The 21,701-nt window shown below is 34.8% G+C and overlaps 1 protein-coding gene across 6 annotated transcripts in view; it reads right to left on the bottom strand.

The window, feature by feature from the left end:
- The window catches only part of ARHGAP12 (Rho GTPase activating protein 12), a 112,414-nt gene that overhangs the window by 27,519 nt on the left and 63,194 nt on the right, over positions 1–21,701 (bottom strand). For 5 of the 6 annotated variants that reach the window (XR_008393053.1, XM_037165448.2, XM_037165447.2 and 2 more), the window contains 2 exons: positions 9,838–9,963; positions 6,566–6,640 (listed from right to left, as the gene is read on the bottom strand). Coding sequence is in view for 5 of the 6 variants with exons in the window: in XM_037165448.2 (XP_037021343.2) it covers positions 6,566–6,640; positions 9,838–9,963 (201 nt within the window). In the remaining variant the exon portion in view is untranslated. The remainder of the gene's footprint in view (positions 1–6,565; positions 6,641–9,837; positions 9,964–21,701) is intronic. The other variant, XM_053673501.1, reaches the window with a different exon arrangement.

Genomic DNA, 21,701 nt, shown 5'->3' with positions numbered 1-21,701 from the left:
TATGTACATGATAGAGCAGTCAATTTTATTTCAACTGAAACACATAATATATACATACAGAAAAGATTACTCCCAATTCAGAATTTATTTCTATTTAATTCACACCTCAGCTATTTTCTCTATGTACTTTTGTTACAATAAATAAGTACTTTATTTTTCTTGTATGAAAGATAAACATAATATTAAAATTTTTAATTTATTTTATTTTTATCTATTATTTTTTAATATCTAAAAAACAATGCTTGAAAGTTTTGCCCGCCTGATTAAAATTCATATCTATGAACAAAGCTGACATACTGTTGCTGATCCACATTTTTGGTATACTGAGAACTCGGGAAATACTCATATGAAGTTTTTCCGTAATTTTTTCACAAACCATAGGTTAGATCTCCTTAGGCAAGTCTGATACATTTTACAAGACCTTTTTGTTTTCTCTCAAGAAAAAGTATGCATAAGATGTTCTATAAGAACATTCCTCCATTTACTATCCAAAGCAAGGAGGAAAAATAAAAACTTTCAATGATGTAGGAACTAAGTAACAACAATAACCTTAGAGGATGAAGACTGGTTATGTGAGCACTGGAACTGGAAGGGCACAGAAATAGGAATCAAGCCTATAAAAATGCCCAAACTGAAACTCGCATGGCAACAAAACAGAGACAGAAGGAAATACAGCTCTCAAAATATAGAGAGGGACAGCCACAGTGACAAACAGCCTAAGCCCAAGGAGGAAAAAGAGACTTTAAATAAGGGATTCTTACTTAAATCATCAGGTTGACTGAAACTGGTACTAAATTGTATATGTATATGCCTCATTAAAGGAAAGGTTCCAAACTTTCACAAAACTCTCACAGGGATCAAGACCCAAGAAGTATTAAACACTCTAACTAGAAAATAAGAACAAAACCTGCCATATCCAAAATGTGCAAATACAAAAATGATTCCCATGCAATGTGATTAAGCGCTATGAGAACGATGTATCTAACACAACCTGGGAGAGAAAGAAGGTTTCCTGGAGCACTGACACTTGAGTAAAGGAGTAAGAGTTAGTTAGATGGAAACAGGAGATGAAAAAACAAAACCAGACGAAAAAAGACAATACAAAGGCACAAAAGCTAGAGAGAGTATCATAGAGAGGGCCTTAAAGCTTATTGGGTGAGATGGTACCAAGTAATGAGGAAGTGGAAAAAATAAACTAAGAAAGGGTGGCAGACTGGGATCTACGAGAATACTGTGCTACTGTAGTCATTTCCATCAGAGATGCTGAAGACCTGAGCTAGGGCAGTGACAGTAAGAGAGTGAAGAGGGCGCAAATTTGAGTGAGATTTAGAAGACAGATGGCAGAAACTGAATGTGAGGGTGAGAAGGAAGATCTGAAGGAAACTCCCGAGCTTGAGCAAATTGGGTAGATGGTCATATCTCAGCTTCAGTGACACCTTTTAAGAGAAGCTTTCCCTGACCATTTGTAAGTAGGAGCTCCTCTACCTCTCCCATTATTTACTACTGCCTCCACTTTGCTTTTTCATTGCACTTAATGCAAAGTACAACTACTTATCTATTTATTCAGTGTCTACTCCATTAGGTTGTACGCTGGGACCACATCTATTATATTAATCGTACAGTGCCTCGTACAGTGTCTAACATTGTAGTTCTGTACATATTTGTTGCAGTACCAGACCAACGGATTAGCAGTGCTGTCACAAGAAAGAAATATGTTTTAACTCAAACACTGAAGATTCTGAATCTGACAAAAAAAGGCCAAGTGGGTACAGATGAATAAATAATACAGGTTTGGTTACACAGGTGAGAAATTTGTGGGAAAAAAATTAAAAGTTTATTTCCAACTATCGGATGTACTTTCTCTACTGAACATAATTAAAAATTAACTAATGTTTTTGTGTTGATTACTAAAATAACTTCATATTTTTAATCCAGTAAAAAAGTTGCTCATTTTCATAAATGAATATATTTTAGTCTAAATATGGTTGATACTCAAAACTTCATAAAAAAGCAAATGTTTTATTAAGAATTAGCAAAATGTGGTTAAATTTTAACCAAAAAGATTGTAATAAGGTTATCCTACCCTAATAAGGCAAGAAAATAATACAATGTCAGTTCTATTAAGTAATTTGAGAAAACTTTCACAGGTCCATAATCACTCTGCAGGCTCCAGAAATTGCAATCAACGTGACATTCATTTAGTAAATAGGCATTTCACAATTTCAGCTAACAAATATTATGTACCAAAATCAATACTGTCTGGTTTTGGCCGAGCGGCTCTGTTGGTTGCAGCATCGCCCTGCACACTGAAAGGCTGTGTGTCTGATCGCCAGTCAGGGTGCATACCTAAGTTGCAAGTTTGAACCCCAGCTGGGGTGTGTATAGGAGGCAACTGATCAATGTTTCTCTCTCAAATCAATAAACATCCTTGGGTGATGATTTTTAAAGAATCAATACAATTTACCAAAATCCTTATGTTCAGTTAATCATATCATAATTGCTTAATACTAAGATTCTTGTAATACAGAAAAGGTAAGCTTGCACAATGACACAGTGTTGAAAAAGAGCCAGAAGCTTCCAGAACAGGTAAATCCACAGAGATAGAGGACAAACTAGTGGGCAAACCAGTGGCTGCCTGCAGGAGAGGGAGGGGGATGTGGAAACAGATGCACACTGACTGCCCGGGTGTGCGAGTTCCCCCCAGGGATGAGAGTATCTGAAACTAGGCAGAAGGGGTAGCTGTACGTTGCAAGTATGTGAAATGTCACTGGGCTGTGGTTAATGCTCGATTTTGTTACATGAATTTCACTTTAATAAAAACACTGAAATTAGTGTTATTTAAAAACTTAGATATTCAAATTATATTTTTTAAATTCCTTTAAAATAGTATTATTCAATGGGAAAACACCGTTTCCATTAATACTTTTTCTTAAAGAAATGCTGAAAATGTCTTTTACTCTAATTCAGAATACAGTTTGAAAAGTTCATTTCCAAACTGTATATTCTAAAATTTTATTCAGTATTCAGTAATTTAGAACTTTAAAATGCATATTCTAATCTGTACACTGGGACAAAGAGATCAGGTTCTATATCAGCCCGTAAAATCATATTCAGTCCACACTACAGTCATATTGTAGAAAATATACTAACTTTTTATTACGCTAAGCAAAATAAGCCAGGCAGTGAAAGACAAATACCATATGATCTCACCTTTAACAGGAACCTGAACAACAAAACAAACAAGCAAAATATAACCAAAGACACTGAAATAGAGAACAGGCTGACAGTAACCAGAGGGGAGAGGGGAAGGAATTTCAGGGGAAAAGGGGAAGGGTTTACAGGAACAAGCATAAAGGACACATGGACAACTAAGGAAGGTGGAAATGGGAGGGAGGTGGGGAGCACTGGGGGGTGGGCTGGGATGGGAGTAAAAGACAGAAAACTGTACTTGAACAACAATTAAAGTAAAAATTTTTTTTTAAATGCAAAGAGAAAATGTATATACTGACATTTCCAAAAATTATGTGCAGAACTATGAAAGATAACAATGCATTTTAAAACTGGAAACGAAATAAAAATGAACACATTTAAAATTTATGTTAAGAAATGGAGTTTTAAATCTGATTTGATTAGATCAGATGAAAATACGTGAACAAGGCCTGTCAAAAAAGAAGTTTTATATAATTCTATTCATATGAAATGTCCAGTATAGGCAAATCTAGTGAGTCAGAAAGAAGACGACTGGTTACTTAAGGATGTGTACAGACAGGGTTTCTTTCTGAGATGATGAAAATAAAGTTGACTGTGATGGTGGCTGCACGTACCTGAGTGTACTGAAAACAACGGAAGTGTACACTTTAAATGGGTGAACTGCATGGTATGTAAATCACATTTCAAAAGAGCTTCAATTAAAAAAAGAAGTTTGGCCCTGGCTCGCACAGCTCAGTGGATTGAGCACGGGCCTGCGAACCAGACGAAAGCAGTTCGATTCCCAGTCAGGGCACATGCCTGGGATGGAGGCCAGTTCCCGGCAGGGGACTCACAAGAGGCAACCACACTTTGATGTTTCTCTCCTTCTCTCTTTCCCTTCCTCTCTAAAGATAAATAAATAAAATCTTTAAAAAAAAAAAAGAAGTTTGAAGTGGCAGATGGGTAATTTGCAGAGATTTTAAAATGACATCTATAGCTAATGTTATTATATCATTTTCATCTCTTTAAATTTGTATCTTCCTTTTTCTTACCACTAAAGGCTTTATACCAACTATATTTTAACTCACAAACGGAGGGGGAGGAATCTCCTTGTATTAACTGGGTAAGAGTGGGAAAGACAGACAAGACTAGGCAGAAGGAGGGCAAAAGAACACAGAGCAAAGGAAGAGGCAGGACGGAGAAGTCCGGGGGGACAGAACCTCAGTGAGGAAGGGCTGCCAGCACGCATGAGGTGTGTTTCCCAACATTCCCCACTCCCTGGGAACGGAGTGGCTGTGTGGAAACACACTGGCCTCGGGTAGAATTAACAGAGCTGTTCAGTGTTTTGTTTTGTTCTTTTCCACTTGAAGATACGCAAAGAATGAAAGAGAAGAAACACTGGTGAGGCACTTCCCTGTGATGGCCATCGGAGAGTATCGTGAGTCCAGGACGGTCTAGATGCTTTCAAACTCTTCAAAAAATGGCTAATGCATAGAAAAATAATCTGCAAACAGTTCTTTGTACCTCTACATAGAACATTTATGAAGTTCTATTTCTAAGATTACCTAGAAATTCCCTTTAGCCAAAATAGAAATAATTTATGAAAGGTATTCTAAATTATTACCTGTATTTAAAATAAGTTAAAAAGAGATTTCTGCTTTTTTTTTTCTATTAGATGGACTGATAAAGAGTATGGTAGTAATAGCACCTTAGAAACCATACAGTAATTCTTTACAAATCATGCTGAGATCATCTGGACACTGGAGACAGAGAAACTACCTGAGCAATGTCATAGGGAAATGTGTACGACAGGTGGTACAAAATATGGATGACCTGACAAGGTGAAGGGATGGAAAAGGAGTTAGAAAAGTGAAATTCGGCATCTGTGGAAATCCTTGCCTCTGACTAAGCAATCGAAAGTATCCTAATAAATAAGTATTATAGTTTCATAAAGAAAATAATAAAGATTATATTTTTAAAAGCTTTAAAGGTTTCATGTATTCGTTCAATAAACATTTAATAGACACCTACCACCTGGCACTGCAATAGATATTGGGTTGATGCTGCTCCTTCTCTAATGAAGCTTTTCTTTGTCTACTGGGGAAGACAGGTTACTAATAGAGGGTTCGAGGCTCCTCTATTATCTAAGAAACGAAGAGTTATTCAATTTCATGTAACCAAGTATCATATAATTAAATGACATGAAGAGTATTACAGAAACCTGACCGAATCTACAAGATTTAAATAAAATTCCCTGAGGAAGCATAGTCTCAACTGAGCTCCAGTGAATAAACAGAAGTTAATTAGGCAAAAAGACGTGGGAGAAAAATGTTTCAGTGGGCAGAAGAATGACAGTGCAAGGACCTGGAGCTGCAAAGCAGGCTCCTCTGAGGAACGGATAGGACAGAAGCACAGTGTGGTCTGAGGAAAACCAGCAAGGAGGGAAGGTGAGGACCAAGAAGTGCGAGGTGAGGCTGGAGAAGCAGTCAAGAGCCAGAGCATGCAAGGTCTTGTAGTCCTCAGTAAAAACTGCAGTCTTCATTCTAAAAGAAAAGTGAAGCCACTAATGGGGAAAGGCAAGATCAACAAATTACTGAAAAGACTGGGAGGAACTTCAGATGCAGAGATCAAGTACAATTTCATCTCAGTTAAGACAGGTCCCTAGAGAAAGGTCACTTGGAGGTTTGTCAGTTTAGGGAAAACTTAAAGTTGAGTTTCATCTCTCCTATACTCAGCTAGCACAGACTGGGCAATGTATCTTATAGCATATGAAAAAAAACAATGGCAGCTATGCTCATTAAGGAGGAGGGGAATGCTTCTTACCTTTGAACTGCTGGCCTGAGGGAAAAAAGGTCAAGTATAATTTGACAGGATTCTCCAGGGATCTTTATATTTATTTTAAAAAACCAAACAAATGTCACAAGTATGGCATATAAATTAATCATTAAAATACCATATTTTGCATAAAAAGGGGCTTTTAAATCAATATAATCTGATTTTGAACTTAAACCTATTTCATTGTAACTATTATTCTTTCTTTTCATCCTCACCCAAGGATATGTTTATTGATTTTTTTTTTTGAGAGACAGACAGACACACTGATGTGAGAGAGAAACATATGAAAGACTGGACGCCTCCCATACACGCCCCTACTGGGGATCAAACCTACAACCTTCTGGTGTTACGGGGTGTGATGCTCCAACTGACTGAGCCACTAGCCAGGGCTAATTGTAATTATTTTTAAAAAGAAAAAAAAACAATAAAATTTAATAGAGGCCCAAGAAATATTTAAATATTATACTCAGAGAAGACTGACTTATTGAAATTGATTGAAATAGCTAGACTGATTTTTACTGCACGCTGCTATCATACTAACTGTATCTTGGTGCTTTGGTGAAGAGGGAGAAGACTCATTTTCAGGAAAGCAGGGTTTGGAGGCAGGTGGAGATTCCTATAAGAAATAAGTAATGAAAAATGTTACTCTATTATATTAATCCTTCTACTCACAGTGGGAAAGCTTAATAGGGGAAGCTAAGAAAATTATTTTCCTAGTTATTTTCCTTCTATATTGAGCTCTGAAACTAATATGGTATTGATTTGAAAACTACAGATATCATAAAGTTTATAAAATGTGGCATTTTATCAATTATAGTTAAATTTAAATACTCCATACAGAATTACTCAAAAGAAATGATGCATGTTGAGGTAAAATCAACATTATATCAGCTTGAGTTAACCATATTTAAAATAGGTAAAATCTAAACACTGTGGATAAAAATGTATAGTTACCATACTGACTTGCTCTTGGTATAGTAAGTATGAATATCTAGGATTAGGCAAAGAACAGTCACAAGAATTACTTGACAACTGCCAGAATGAGAACTTTATTTTAGTCAAAAGCTATATAAGAAATTAAATTACTATTAATATTTAAAGTAATTTTCAGCTAACTTTCCAATTACTAGAAATAAGTCAGATTTTTAAAATGCAAAAAAGACACCTCAGATTTAAAGATTAATAAGCCAAGTAATCTCTTTGAATATTAGTTTTCACATCTGTATAGGTCTACTCTTCTATGCTTATGAAAGTGGATTAAGCCTGTCAACAAACCTAGAGATTTGTATTAAATCATAATGCAAAACTGTTAACATCCATTCAGCCAGGCAAAGTCTTCAGATTTACATCCTATATAATTGTAAACAGAGAAACTAGGCAGTAGTGTAAGTTCACAGGAAAAACCCTTGAAGGGGCAACCTTCCAAATCAAACATCCTCAGTCTGCACTATTAATATAGAAAATATTAAAACCATACCATACTTATCTTTACAAAAACAAATTATACTTAATGTCCAAATTTCAGTTTAGCCTAATTTAAGTACTTTTTCTGATAGTTTCGGATGTTTCACTTGTCGATTTCTTAACTTCTAAGAGTGTCTATCTAATATTAAAATACTCTGAGAAAAAGAGGAAAGATTTTGATGACCCACAAGCTAGGAAATAAGCAAATGAATAAAATGAATGGTAACTATAATTTTTTTCATAGCATCAGTCCTACAAAAATAAAATCCACATCAAGTGGAGTAATTATGTGCAAAAACTTTAATTATTATAACAAGAAGCAATTTTGCATTTACACATTTATCTATGTATACTTATAAATAAATGTACATGCATATATAAATATATGTTGAATGTCTCCAAACAGCAGGTTTTAGTAAAAACCATACACGGGCAGAAACAAACAGATGCACCACATATATACACATGATGTACACATATCTCCCTCCTCCAAGGCTGTCTGTAACGTCGTAACATTTGATGCATAGCAGGTTTCTCTGATTATATTTCAAGTTATACACACTTTACCCCTTTATTAGCCAGCTAGTCTGTTCTGGTATAATCCTTCTTTCCCAGCCTCAAACCTTTAAAAGGTATTTATTATTAGGTGATGACAAAAAGAAAAGTTCACTGGGTAAAGCAATTATCTATGATTCTATTCATAAAGGATAGGTAGGAAAAAAAGACATTTCTACCAAAAATAAGTGAATATCTGGTCTCAAGAAAATCATGTCCTCACAACTCTGAAATGATCAAATGAAAAAGGAAATATAAGAACTTCATGAAAGTTATTCTAGTTGACTGAAAATAAATTTCAATAAAGATTAAAAAGGAGTAAGAAGCCCAGGCTGGTGTGGCTCAGTGGATAGAGCACTGGGCCTGTGAACCAAATAGTCACTGGTTCGATTCCCAGGCACATGCCTGGATTGTGGGCCAGGTCCCCAGTAGGGGGCACAGAAGAGGCAACCCACATTGATGTTTCTCTCCCTCTCTTTCTCCCTCCTTTCCCCTCTGTCTAAAAACAAAATAGAATAAAATCTTTAAAAAAAAAAAAAGGAGTAAGAAATTGTAAGCTACATTACCAAACAATCATCCTTTTGCTCAGCATTAAGAGGCAGTGGAGTTGGTTGAACAGTGGCTTTTACAATAGAGCATTATATATGTATTTAGGAGCTTTCCGTACACCCAAACTATAATCTGGTTCTTGGAGTAAAATGAGTTTTTCCATTAAAATCACTAGGAATCTTACCCCCTGAGGTTAATCTCAATGCTAGTGTATTTTCAAGCATTCTTCAATAGCACAAACTCTAGAATTGCAATCCTTTAATATGCCCTCTACATTCAACCTTATAAAACCGGAATTAGAAACTGATCTACCACTTTCATTGTTGCTCTATTTAGTCCATCTTATGTGTATAGACTATTTCTACAGCTCCATAAAAATCCTCCTTTTAATTCAACAAAGATGAATTTCAGTCACTTACAGTACTTAAAAAAATACTTGTCTTGACTGATGGATTGACATAATTTATAAAAGAATTTAAACAAAGTATCCAAATACAGAGAAATATGCCTTAGGACTGTTCATTCTGTTTTCAGTAACACACCTAAAAATGCAAGAAACCTGTTAATTATGTCAAAAGAGAAGCCTGATAAATTATTTTAAAATCCCCATTAATAAATCTTCCTAAAATAATTTTTCTAGAATTGGAATGTTACTAATACCATGACATTTTAACATTAGTATGTATGCCTATGTTCTGTGAATTTCTAGTGATTTCCTACTGCATCCCCAAAATGACGCTACATGGAAAGATGTCAGTAGGAAGTTAAAAACTTCATGACTTTTCCACTCTGAATTCTGCATCAAAATTCACTCCCTGTTGAAGCAGAGAACATTGCTTCTCTGATAAAAGAAGCACTACATGCAGTGAGCATTCAAGAAAAAGAGCACAGTACTGCAATTTTCCCCAGAAAGGGTAAAATTAATTAAATGTTTGTACTATAAAACCTCGTAAAGATTGAAGACAATTAACAGATATGTGTCTTTAAAATAGGGTTATCAGAAAAACAAAAACTGTCAACTTCTAGGCTCAAATGTATCCAGGTATATTTACATCATTAAGCTACAAATGAGAAGGTCCATATGCAAAACTCCACTTTTAAAACCAAAACCTACCTACTCAAGGACAAACTGATGCAACATACAATAAAACACTAGTCACCAAGGTTATGAGATTCAACCAAGGAGAAAATAAAATTATAAAGAATTTGCCAAAATTCTCAACAGATTTTCTCAAAAAGTCTTACCTTGTCATTGGTGTCCAGCACAATGGTGCTATGTCTCCACTTTGTTAATACTATTGGTTCTTGTAGCCTCCTGTCCAGGCTTCTACTTTTAATTATTTCTCTTTGTTGCTGGGATGAAGCATTATACTAAAGAAAAAAATATACTTCATAAATAATAGAAACAGAACTAGAATCTAAACATGCTAGCTCCCAGTAACACATGAAGTTAGGTCAAGTTCATCACATGACAATAACGTGAATGTTCTGGCCTTAGTTTTCTCACCTTTGACCAACACTTTTTTATTGGATGGACCATGTTATTACTATCTTTGGAAAAATATTAAATCTTCCTAAGTTTTAGCAACTGTGAAACAGATGTAACAGAAATATCTAATTCACAGAGTTGATATAAGGATTGAACAAAGTAATAAAAGTAGCAAATATTGCCCTGATGGTAGGTTCTCAATAAATATTAGTTATCATAACTTACAAAATGAAGTCATCAGAGAACTTTTTAGGTTCTTGCTACTTCTAAAAGCCACATGAATTCAATTTTTAGTTTAGGCTTTTAAAATAATGCTTACATACACTGTAAAGTACTCTCACATTTAAAGTGATTTTTGCACATTTGTTTTTACTTCTGTTTTCACTTACAGGCCAAACACACTATTATTTGTGTCTCTGAAGTGGTAAAATATAATAAAAGGTAGAGATGGTCCTAATTCTAAAGAGCATTCCTAAATATATTAGTGATGTACAAATCATAAACTGTCAAGAAAACTGCATATAAAATTAAAGACCTATTATCAATAAGGCATTAAATCATTTCAATGTTTGAAATGTCAAGCATATCACCAAGCATAAACATTTCAGAAATGTGAGGTGTAGCTCTGGCTGGTGTGGCTCAGCGGATTGAGTACCCGCCTGGGAACCAAAGAGTCATTGGTTTGATTCCCAGTCAGGGCACATGCCTGGGTTATGTGCCGAGTCCTCAGAAGAGGGCGCACAAGAGGCAACCACACACTGATGTTTCTCTCCCTGTTTCTCCTTTCCTTCTCTTCTAAAAATAAATAAATAAACACTTAAAAAGAAAAAGAAATGTGAGCTTTAAAAGTTACACTGTTTTATACAGGTAATTTAGTAAATTATATTTTATAATAAAATAACAAAAGAAATCTGCTTTTTAAGTGGTGTATATTCTTCTACTGAAACAAAAAGATATCTAATATATCTATTACCCCTACTCCTAAAAAGCCCAGTAAATATTAAAATTTAATGACTGGTTATAATTTCCATTAAAGTATCTCTGGTCCTTTTTAATATCTTAAGGTGTTTTTACCGTTCCAGTACCTTTCTCTACAATATGCCATTTACTCTCTCCAAAATGAACCCATACAGACCCCTCTCAAACTGTCTCTCAAAGCTGTTATTTCATTCTTCACATTAAAATTTGCCAAAGCCAGGTAATCACAGGTAGGTGTTTGTTATTAATTCACTGTTACTAATTTAAAATTTATCACAGTTCACTTAGGGATCATGTCTAGAATAAACAAAGAAGCCCAAAGGCTACCAAAAAAATTCTGTGCCAGAAATCTCTAAGCGAAAAGAGAGCCAATTGTTAAACAGTGCTGTATTACCCTTTCAAGATAACCATCGCTAGCAATAAGGAAAATGAATAGTTGTGTGAACACTTATACATGAATGTTGTTACTTATCCTAGCTTTTGACCTTTATGATTACAACTGTTTAAAAATCATTTCTATATGGCAACAAAAATACTGTAAAGTTAAACTAGGTAATAATCACAATTTTAAATGTGCTAATTGTTTTACTAGGCAATGGTATGTTCAAAAAAGCCATTAAAAAAGCCCTGGCTGGCATAGCTCAGTGGATTGAGCGTGGGCCTGTGAACCAGAGTATCAAGGTTCGATTCCCAGTCAGGGCACATGCCTGGGTTGCAGGTCAGTTCCCAGCAGGGGATGCATGAGAGGCAACCACACATTGATATTTCTCTCCCACTCTTTCTCCTTCCCTTCCCCTCTCTCGAAAAATAAATAAATAAAATATTTTTTTAAAAAGCATAAATAACATGTATAAAATCTCTTGTAGACAATACAAAAATAAAGTGTGACAGAGAAAAGAAAAATAAGACGACCCCACAGTTAACACACACACAGACCTCCTCCTAGCTTAACCAGATGGCTAAAACTTAACATTTTTCTAATCCCTTTAAAAACTTTTATTTAAAAAACTTAACTGAAATTTACTTGAATTACTTCAAAGTTACACAAAAAAATAAGAGATCATAATGAAAAACTACCATCAATTCTTAGCATATCTAACATTAAGACATTTGCTTCAGGTACCTTTTTAAAAAAAGAAAACGAAATATTATAGCCATATTAGAAGTTTCTACTACCTGATACAACTTCCACATTCCATTCCTCTCTTTCCCTCCCCAGCAGTACCACATAATTCAGTGTTCATCATTCTCATGCATTTTGTAATTTGATACATACTCATGTATATGTAAATATATATACTACTTGTTTTAAAGTTTATATAAATGGAATCATATTACCCATATTCTTCAACTTGCTCTTTTCATTCAATGTTTTTTTTAATGTATCCACATTAGTGAGCATGCAGCTCCAACTCATTTACTTTTATTTCTACATAATGGCTATAAATGGATATGCACAGGGTGGTAATACTAATTTACACTCTTACCAGCATATCATAGTGCCTTGCACTGCTCTATTTGGTATTGGTGAACTCATGCATTTATGTATATAAAATAAATGTATGCATATTTGCAAACATTTAAAAAATCTATCTAAAGGATAAAATGCTATCTCACACTGTTTTAATTCACATTTTCCTGGATACCTGTAAAACTGACTATCTTTTCATGTACTTATTTCATGTATTTCCTCTTTTGCATATGGCTTAGTCATGTACTTTGCCTATTTTCAACTGGATATCTTTCTCTTACTGGTAGGTACAAAAAGAACAGGATATTCTCTATTTTGGGGATCCTATACCTTTGTAATCTGAGTTTAAGACATCTTTTCCTAGTCTGTAGCTTACATTTTCTGCTCTGTGTATGGTATTTTTTACATTAGAAGACACTTCGTTTAATTTTAATGCAGTCACATGTTAATCTGTCCTTTCGTAGTTTTTCTTTATCTAGTGTTAAGAAATCCTTCCTACTTTAAAGTCAAAGATATTCTTTGCATATCCTATAGCCTTTATGTGTGCTTATTATATTTATATTTCTAATCTACCTGGAATTAATCATTAAAAGTTAAATCAGATCAAAGTTTATATTTAGTTATTTTTCTCTCCTATGAATAACCAATAATCCTAGCAACGTTTACTGCATAGTCCATGCATAACCCACTGATTTGTAATGCCACATCTGAGCCTCCTATCCTCTTCTGGTCTATTTCCCTACACATGTCCCCATACTACCGCATCTTAAATCCCCACGGCTGGAACCCCATCCCTCATGTGTACCCCCAATATACATTCTCCCTATTCAGGAATAGTTTCTTTCTTCATTGGCCTCTGTTTGCAAATAAAATTTAGCACGAGTTGAAAAAAGATGGGGAGGGAGATGGGAAATGGAAATGCAGTGAATCTTACAGACTAATGTGGACACTCATAAAATTAACTCTCCTAATGCAAGATCATAATGGTATATACTACACCATTTATTCAGGTCTTCCTTTGCGCCCTTCATTTCTGCTCTGAAATTTTACTTAAGATCTTACAAACTTTAACAGGCATCTTCTTAGTCAAGATTCTTCTTGTAGCTGCTGCTGCTAATGCAGAGAAGAACTTTATTTCCATCATATTTTCAAACTGACCACTTACTAAAGAAATGGGTAGTTTTTACACTGATTTTATACCCGGCGATTCTACTGAACTCTCTCTCATCAGCAGAGTTCAGTAGAACTCTACTTAGTTTGTAGATTCTCTTGATTTTCTAGTAATCGAAAAAATTGTATCTTTCTTGTCAATTCTATTACAGGTGTAATAGAATTACACCCACTTTCTGAAAGTTTAGATTATGCCACTTCCCTTTTACAAAAGACCTATACTAGTACCTGTTTTCACTAGCAGAAAAAAGGTCCAAAGAAAAATTTTGCTCTTCTGAAAAAGCTGTCACATACTCTACTTTATGCCACTTTGGCTTACGGAAGGTTTCATAGGAATGCTCTACTTTCCGAAAGCATTTCGGTATTTGGTATTTCTTTTTCTTTCTCTTATTTTATAGTTGAACAGAGGCAGTAATAGAGTTCTAATCTAGTTACTAATTCTAATGGAAAAACTTCTATAATTTCACCATAGACTATGAGATGTACTGCAGATTATTTGATAACCTTCAGCATGATGTAACATGTCATTATATTTGAAGTGCTTTTTCTTATAGAAGCATACAGTTGGGTCATGGTTTTTTATCCATTTTGAAAATCTTTTAACAGATATGTCTAGAACATTTACATTTAATGTAATTAAGTCTGTTTCCTGTTCTGTTTACATCCATTTCTCCTTTTTTGCCATATTTTATCTATACAGATGTTCCCTGACTTACTTACAATGAGGTTACCTCTCAAAAAAACCATCAGAAGTTATAAATATTGGAAGTTGAAAATGCATTTAATACACCTAATCTACTGAACATCATACCTTAGCTAAGCCTACCTTCAACATTCTCAGAACACAATACCTGCCCTCACCTCCAAAAACAAAAACACAAAAAAAAACTGCTGGCAACACAGCACACTGAAGAGTATCTGTTGTTTACCCTCATAATCACTGACTGAGGGCTGTACCCGTGGCAGGTGCCCAATATCACAAGAGAGAATTGATGTGTTACCTCTAGCCCGGGAAAAGATCAAAACTCAAAATCTGAAGTAGTTTTTCCTGAAGGGCAACCACTGTATCATCACCATAAGATAGAAAAACCAAAGTTGGGACCATCTGTAGTCTTTTTTTCTTTCTTTTTAAAGAATTTTATTTATTTACTTATTTTTAGAGAGGGGAAGGGAGGGAGAAGAAGGGAGAGAAACCTCAATCTGAGCTACACCGCCCATGTGTAGTTTTTTAATGTATCTAGTTACAGTTTTTAGTGCTTGCTCTAGGGATTACAATTTATATATTCAATACATCAGTCTACTAGTATCAACATTTTATTCCTTCAGGTGGAATGCAGAAACCTTACCAAAAATTACATTACTCTCCCCCTTTTTTGATATAGTTGTCTTAAACATCTCTATGGGGGGGGCAAAAACCAGTATATAAAAAAACAGTATATTATTCTTACATGTTTAAACTTCAGTCACCTTTAAAGTACTCTCCATTTGATGCAATACACCTAATTGAGATGTTTTTTCCACTGCTCAAAACAAGTTCTGTTGAACTTGTCGATTTTGATGCCTTTTAGTTCTGTCATTTATTGTTTCACCTCTTCCACACTGGCAAAACATTTCCCTTTAAGGACTTTTTTCAATGGGGAAACAAAAAAAAGTGTCACTCAAGGCAAGATCAGGAGAATGCGGAGGGCGGGCACTGGGACCATGACATTTTTGGTCAAAAACTGCTGAACACTCAGCGTGGTTTGAGCAGGTGCGCTCACAAATCACCCGTCATCAAACTGGCTAATGCAAAGGCATTGAGTCTTCAAAAAAAATTCAGAGGCTGAACGCAGCCTTTCACAATAACGCTATCTCTTACACTGATACAGATGGGTCCCTGGAACACTCGCCTAGCAGGGAAAGACTGTACTACGAGGGGTCAGATCTCCAGAAAAGCTGTAATTTTTGTTCCGAATGTAAAACATAATCATTGAATCCAGGACAAAGTCTCCTCCGCTATTCAGTGTTCCCACGGTTTCTCCGTCCCTGATGTTCCACGTTTTCTTCAGTTGGCATTTCCCTTTTGTTTAGAGCTTTTTTTTTTTTTTTTTTTAGAAAAAGACGGCTAATGATAAATCTCTCAATTTACTTTCATGTAAAAATGTCTTTATTTTACTTGCATTCCTGAAGGAAATTTTTGCTGAATACACAATCATCACTAGGTGTTACTAACTATGGGTTAAAAGGTCTTTTCTTTCAGCATCTGAAAAATGTTACACCACTGCCTTCTGGCTTCACAGTGTCTAATAAGACATCTACTGCCATTCAAATCATTATCACCCTATAGGTAATGTAGGTAATGTGTTGTTTCACTGAGATGCTTTCAAGATTGTGAGAGCAGGGTGGTGGGTGAGGGTAGTGAAGTCCTTAAGTTTTCAGAAACTGGATTACAATGTTGACGTGGATTTCTCTGGGTCTATCCTGTCTAGTGTTTACTCAGCTTCTTGACTCTGTTGGTTTGCCTTTTACCAAATTTGGAACATTTTCAAACATTATTTCTTCAAAGGTTTTTCAGCCTTGCACTTTCTCCTCCTGGAACTCCAATAAAACAAATGTTGTATCTTTTGTATTTTCCCACAGACTCCGTGGCTTTGTTTATTTATTTATTTAAAAAAATCTATTTCTTTTTCCTGGGACCTGTAGGCTGGCCTGGCATGTTCTTCTCATGGCGATGGCAGAGGTGAGAGAGCAAGCCCTGGTACAGAAGCCCATCTCACTGTGGTGCTTTCTGATACATTTGCTCACATCCCATCAGTGAAAGCAAGTCACAGGACTGAACTCAGTTAACAGCATGACAATACAACCCATCCACAGTGGGAGGCCACTACACAGCAACAGGTACACAGCAAAGAGCACTGATACAGGAGTGGGTAAAGAATGGCCTCAATGGCTCAATGATGCAATCCCCTAGGCAGGTAATCTGATATTTAATCCTTTGATGGCTTTTACAATGATCTCCCTATAATGACGTTCTGCAGATCCAGTGAACTTTGTCAACATGTGGATGTCTACCTATCCTTCCTTTAGCTTTAGAAAACATCCATAAGTCATATTTTTATATATTATTTCTCTACCATTTCCTCCATTCACTTCCTAATATGAGTATAAAAAATTCTATCTTCCATTTCCCTTAACTATGCATTACCTTCCTCTGTCTTCTATAGTTTATGCTACTCACTGTACTTCTATCTAAAAAAATTCTAGTTTACACGAACAGTAAAATGACAACAAACTTACAATTATCAACAACTGAATATAAAAAACAAAAACTAAGCAAACAACTAGAACAGGAACAGAACCAGAGAAATGGAGATCACACGGAGGGTTACCAGCGGGGAGTGGGAGGGGAAGAATGGAGGGAGGTACAGGAAATAAGAAGCATAACTGGTAGGCATAAAATAGACGGGGAGAGGTTAAGAAGGGTATAGGGAACAGAGAAGGCAAAGAACTTATATGTATGACCCATGGACATGAAATAAGGGGGAAGGAGTGCTGGAGGGCTGAGAGGTGCAGGGGGGAGGGAGGATAAAGAGAAAAAATTGGGGAAACTGTAATAGCATCATCAATAAAATATACTAAATATACTTATACCAAAATATACTTTTATCATGTCTATAATAACATCAGTTTTTCATGTCTTTTTAAAAAATTTCTAAATGGCATTCATTTTGAGAGATATTTTGGTTTTTTGCTCTTAATTCATCTTTCTTTATTTTTCCCTACCAATACTTCCTCTTTTCTTTGGGCTTATAGTTTCCTTAACTTATTCCCAATCTAGAACCAGATGTATATGATACGTGTGTACACGTTCTATCTTACTTAGCTGTCATACGAACATGTTTCTCCTTTCCAAATTTATAACAGACCCCCACAGGGTGGAGACCAAGCTCTATGCATTTGTGTCTACTAGAACACCTACACAGTACTGAGCATCAAAGATGTATTTGGAAAACAGTAGTTAACATTTCTAATCTCTTTACTGAGGGTTACGAATCTGTTGACAGAATTTATTTAAGACTTACTTTCACTGGTAAATTTCATAGGGTACTGAATTTAATCTGCGGTTTTATCTTACATTAACAATTCACTGAATAGCAGTTCTAAAACATTTTTCCTTATTCCCACTGTACCAAACTCAAGCCTCCTGTACCTATCAAATTTAATTGGAAATACGAGAAATTACCTAGACCTTCTGACATTTTATTCTAAGTGGCAAATGATGGCAGAAAATAAGATAATATCACAAAACTAATAACTCAACATTGATCACAATCCGCATCCATTTTCACTGCTGTAGAGCTAACTACCGTTTAAGGTTCTGATATACCTCAAGTCCCTTGCTTCTCTTCTCCCTTTCACCCAGGGCATCTCCAGAAGTTAAGTTTACTAATACAGTGATCTTTCACCTATCGCAGGAGTTACATTCCAGAGACCTCCGCAATAGGTGAAAATCCGCGAACTAGCAGCATTATATATTTTTTATGATTTACATATATTTTAAGGCTTTATAAACCCTTCCCACACTCCTATAAACCTTTCCCACTCTCTTATAAACACTTCATATGCCCTTAAAAACACTTTCTATACTCTAAAACCTACATAATTTTAACAACGTATAAAATGCTATATGGGTACTCACCAGTGAAGTATACAGTTATCCCTCGCTATATCACACACGGTTCACTTATTGTGGCTTCACTGTATATCACAGGCTTTAAAAACCTGCCATACAGTGAAGCCAATAAGTGAACCACCATATAGCGAGGAACGACTGTATTGAGCCTACATGCATTCTGACCAAGGAAAGCACAGAAGTTTTTAAGAAACCCAGCTACTAGTTAAGTAAAGGTTCCAAATTAGCCCTTATGCAAAATTATTCTGGGAGTCTCTCCTTTCAGTGGACCCTGATCTGGAAAAAAATCAATAAAAAAAAAGTTTTATGTTTGATGTCATTACTCCAGGCAATCAGACTAATAGGAGTGATAATTCAAATCTGTCAAGAGGAACAAAATTAACATTACATTTTTAAATTATTTAATATTGTGTAATCTGTGTTCAAAATCATTTTCAATGAAACACACTTTCAGATTTCCTGATTTTGAAGTCAAAATCTGATCTCATTTTATAAGCTTAATATTATAAAACCAAGCACTGTTTTAGTTTTTAATACTAAATAGTTATATACCCAAAACATATTCTTATCCCAGAGCATAGAATATTACATTTTAGCTATCACTATCCATGGATTTTTCTTTCAAATTTAATCACTAAGTATGATTAAATTGTTCTTATAAATGGTACCAGTATTAAAAAGTAACACCTGATGTATTTTTCAACTTCTTCCAGGAACATTTATAAAGCAAAATATTATTAATCTTATTATGAATACTTTTCTCCTAAACTTTTGTTAATAGCCATATAAAGTTTAGAATATTAATTTGTCACTTAAAAGTTTTACTGAGGGACAATTAAATCTGGAAAATAAAGTTAGATCATTTCATATTCAATTTTCAGAAAACTTCCAAAGAGAAAAAACCTCAACACTGTTACTGTACCATACAATTGCTATGTTATGGTTTATCAAATAAGACTATTACAGTGATCTAAGCACTCAGCACAATTTTAATGTTTAAAAAGTAGTATGGTTTTATCTTGAGTGAAAATCAGATACAAGAGCATAAATTAATGACAAAAAATTTAAATCTACAAATGTTTTAATAAATTATATTTCGTAATTTTAAAGAATAATAATATAAAACTTTTCATCCTCACAGCTATTTATGGCACTTTATTATATTTTTATGGCACTTTTAAATACATTTTATTTAGGTCTTTCTCCATTCTGGGTACGAGTTTATGGCTAACTTCAAGTAAAAACAATGTGACCCAACCATAGAGACCAAAAAATATCAGTGATTGGTGGGGAAAGAGAACGGACGTGAATAAGCAGAGAACAGATGATTTTTAGGGCAATCGAAATGCTCTGTGATGTATCATTATACTTTTGCCTAAACCTATAGAATGTATAACACCAACAAGAGTGAACCCTAAGGCAGACAATGAACTGTAAGTGATTATTATGTGTCAGTGTAGGTTCTTGGTGAAAAAATGTACGATCTGGTAAGTGACACTGAAAATAGAAAAGGCTATGCATGTGGGGGACGGGGGTATATACGGCAAACCTTTGTACCTTCCTCTCAATTTTGTTGTAAACCTAAAACATGGGGGAGGGGAGGGTGAGAAGGAGCAATGGGGGGAAAATGAGGACAACTGTAACGGAAAACAATTAATAAAAAAAAAACTAAAACTGCTCTAAAAAAATAAAGTCTTAAAAAAAAACCTCCACAATGTAATAATATCCTCTCAACTCATTGTATATGAAAGTTTTTGTAATTAAAATATAAATTATCTTTATTAATAACAATATGTTAAGCTCCAAACAGTGCTTTAGAAAATCATACTGTCTAAATGTAAACTGTAGTATGACTTCTAATTAGAAAATGTTTATTTAAACAACAAAATGGTTAAAAATATGAAATAGTTTTAGTTCTGCTGAGCTGGGCAAAAAAAAAAAAAGTACCTACAAAAAATGCATGATAAAGTACCCCAAAATGCTTATTTGAAGACTTTACAAAGCTTTTTTAACTACGAGAGGATTCTAGGGCTGTACCTGATAGCCAAACTAACCAATAAAAACCAGTATTTCCTTCATCCCTCTCTCCGTACCCCCACCAAGTTTCCATTATAGCGACCTACAGTGTTCCTTGAGACCCATGTAGGTTGATCAACATAACATTTTAAAGCTACCAGAATTATAATGGAGCTCTTATGATACTGGCTCAATAAGGATGCACGAGGCAGGTTCTTAGACGTGAACTACAGGCTGTATATATCTTACTTTATGAGTATCAAGCCAGATAATACTCACATAGGAAAAAAAAACTACTGTCAGCACCAGTCAGTACACTAGATTAGTAACACCTAGTGAGTTTTTCTATATCCATGTGTATTTATTTATAACAAATATTTTTCTTTAAATTGACTTATTTTAGGGAAAAGAAATTTCTTTAAAAACAAAAATCTATCTGCTAACTGATGCCACAGACATGCTAATTATAGTTGTTTTCTGAAATATTAAAATAATGTACCAATTAAAATCTAAGTGTTTGCACAAATATTATTTAAACTTAGCCCTAGTGTCGTGTCTGGAGAGAGATACCCAGTGACATCCTAGTAGATCTTATCACTACATGTTGCCTCTCTCAACCAATAACTGACCCAATTTCATACAATGAAATTTATAACACACATTTCATACAATGAACTTGAATACTGAGTTGATTTTCTTTCTCTTCAAAATAAAGATTAAATATATGACCAACTTCAAGTAGAAAATTTAATGATTCACGGTAACTAGATATAAGACGGCATTATTGGCAATGAAGAGAATTCTTATTCCAGGAATAATAAAAAACAAATTTCATGTTAAGCCAAAAGAATTTTTTAATAGAAATAATCAATAATATCTACAAAAATAATGCACATTTTAGAAAATTTTAGCCAATCACAGGATTCTTGATGAATTCTGAAGAAATTAACTTTGTTGCTTTTTAAAAAGTGGAATGGACTAAGCAAAGAAAAAAGAAACCTTACAGACACAGACAACAGTATGGCAATGACAAGAGGAAAAGAGGGTGAAGTGGGACTAAATGGTGATGGAAGCAGACTTCACTTGGGTGCTGAAACACAATACTATATGTGGATGGTGTTTTACATAACTGTATACCTGAAACCTGTATTATTTTACTGACCAATGCCACCCCAATCAATTCAATAAAAAATTAATAAAATACCTGGCTGGTGTAGCTCAGTGGATTGAGCGCGGGCCTGCGAACCAAAGAATCACAGTTCGGTTCCCAGTCAGGGCACATGCCTGGGGTGCAGGCCAGTTCCCAGCAGGGA

The sequence above is a fragment of the Artibeus jamaicensis genome, unplaced genomic scaffold (genome assembly GCF_021234435.1).
Source record: "Artibeus jamaicensis isolate MK-2021 breed Jamaican fruit bat unplaced genomic scaffold, CSHL_Jam_final contig_867, whole genome shotgun sequence".
NCBI lineage: Eukaryota > Metazoa > Chordata > Mammalia > Chiroptera > Phyllostomidae > Artibeus > Artibeus jamaicensis.
This window is presented reverse-complemented; position numbering and strand designations above follow the sequence as displayed.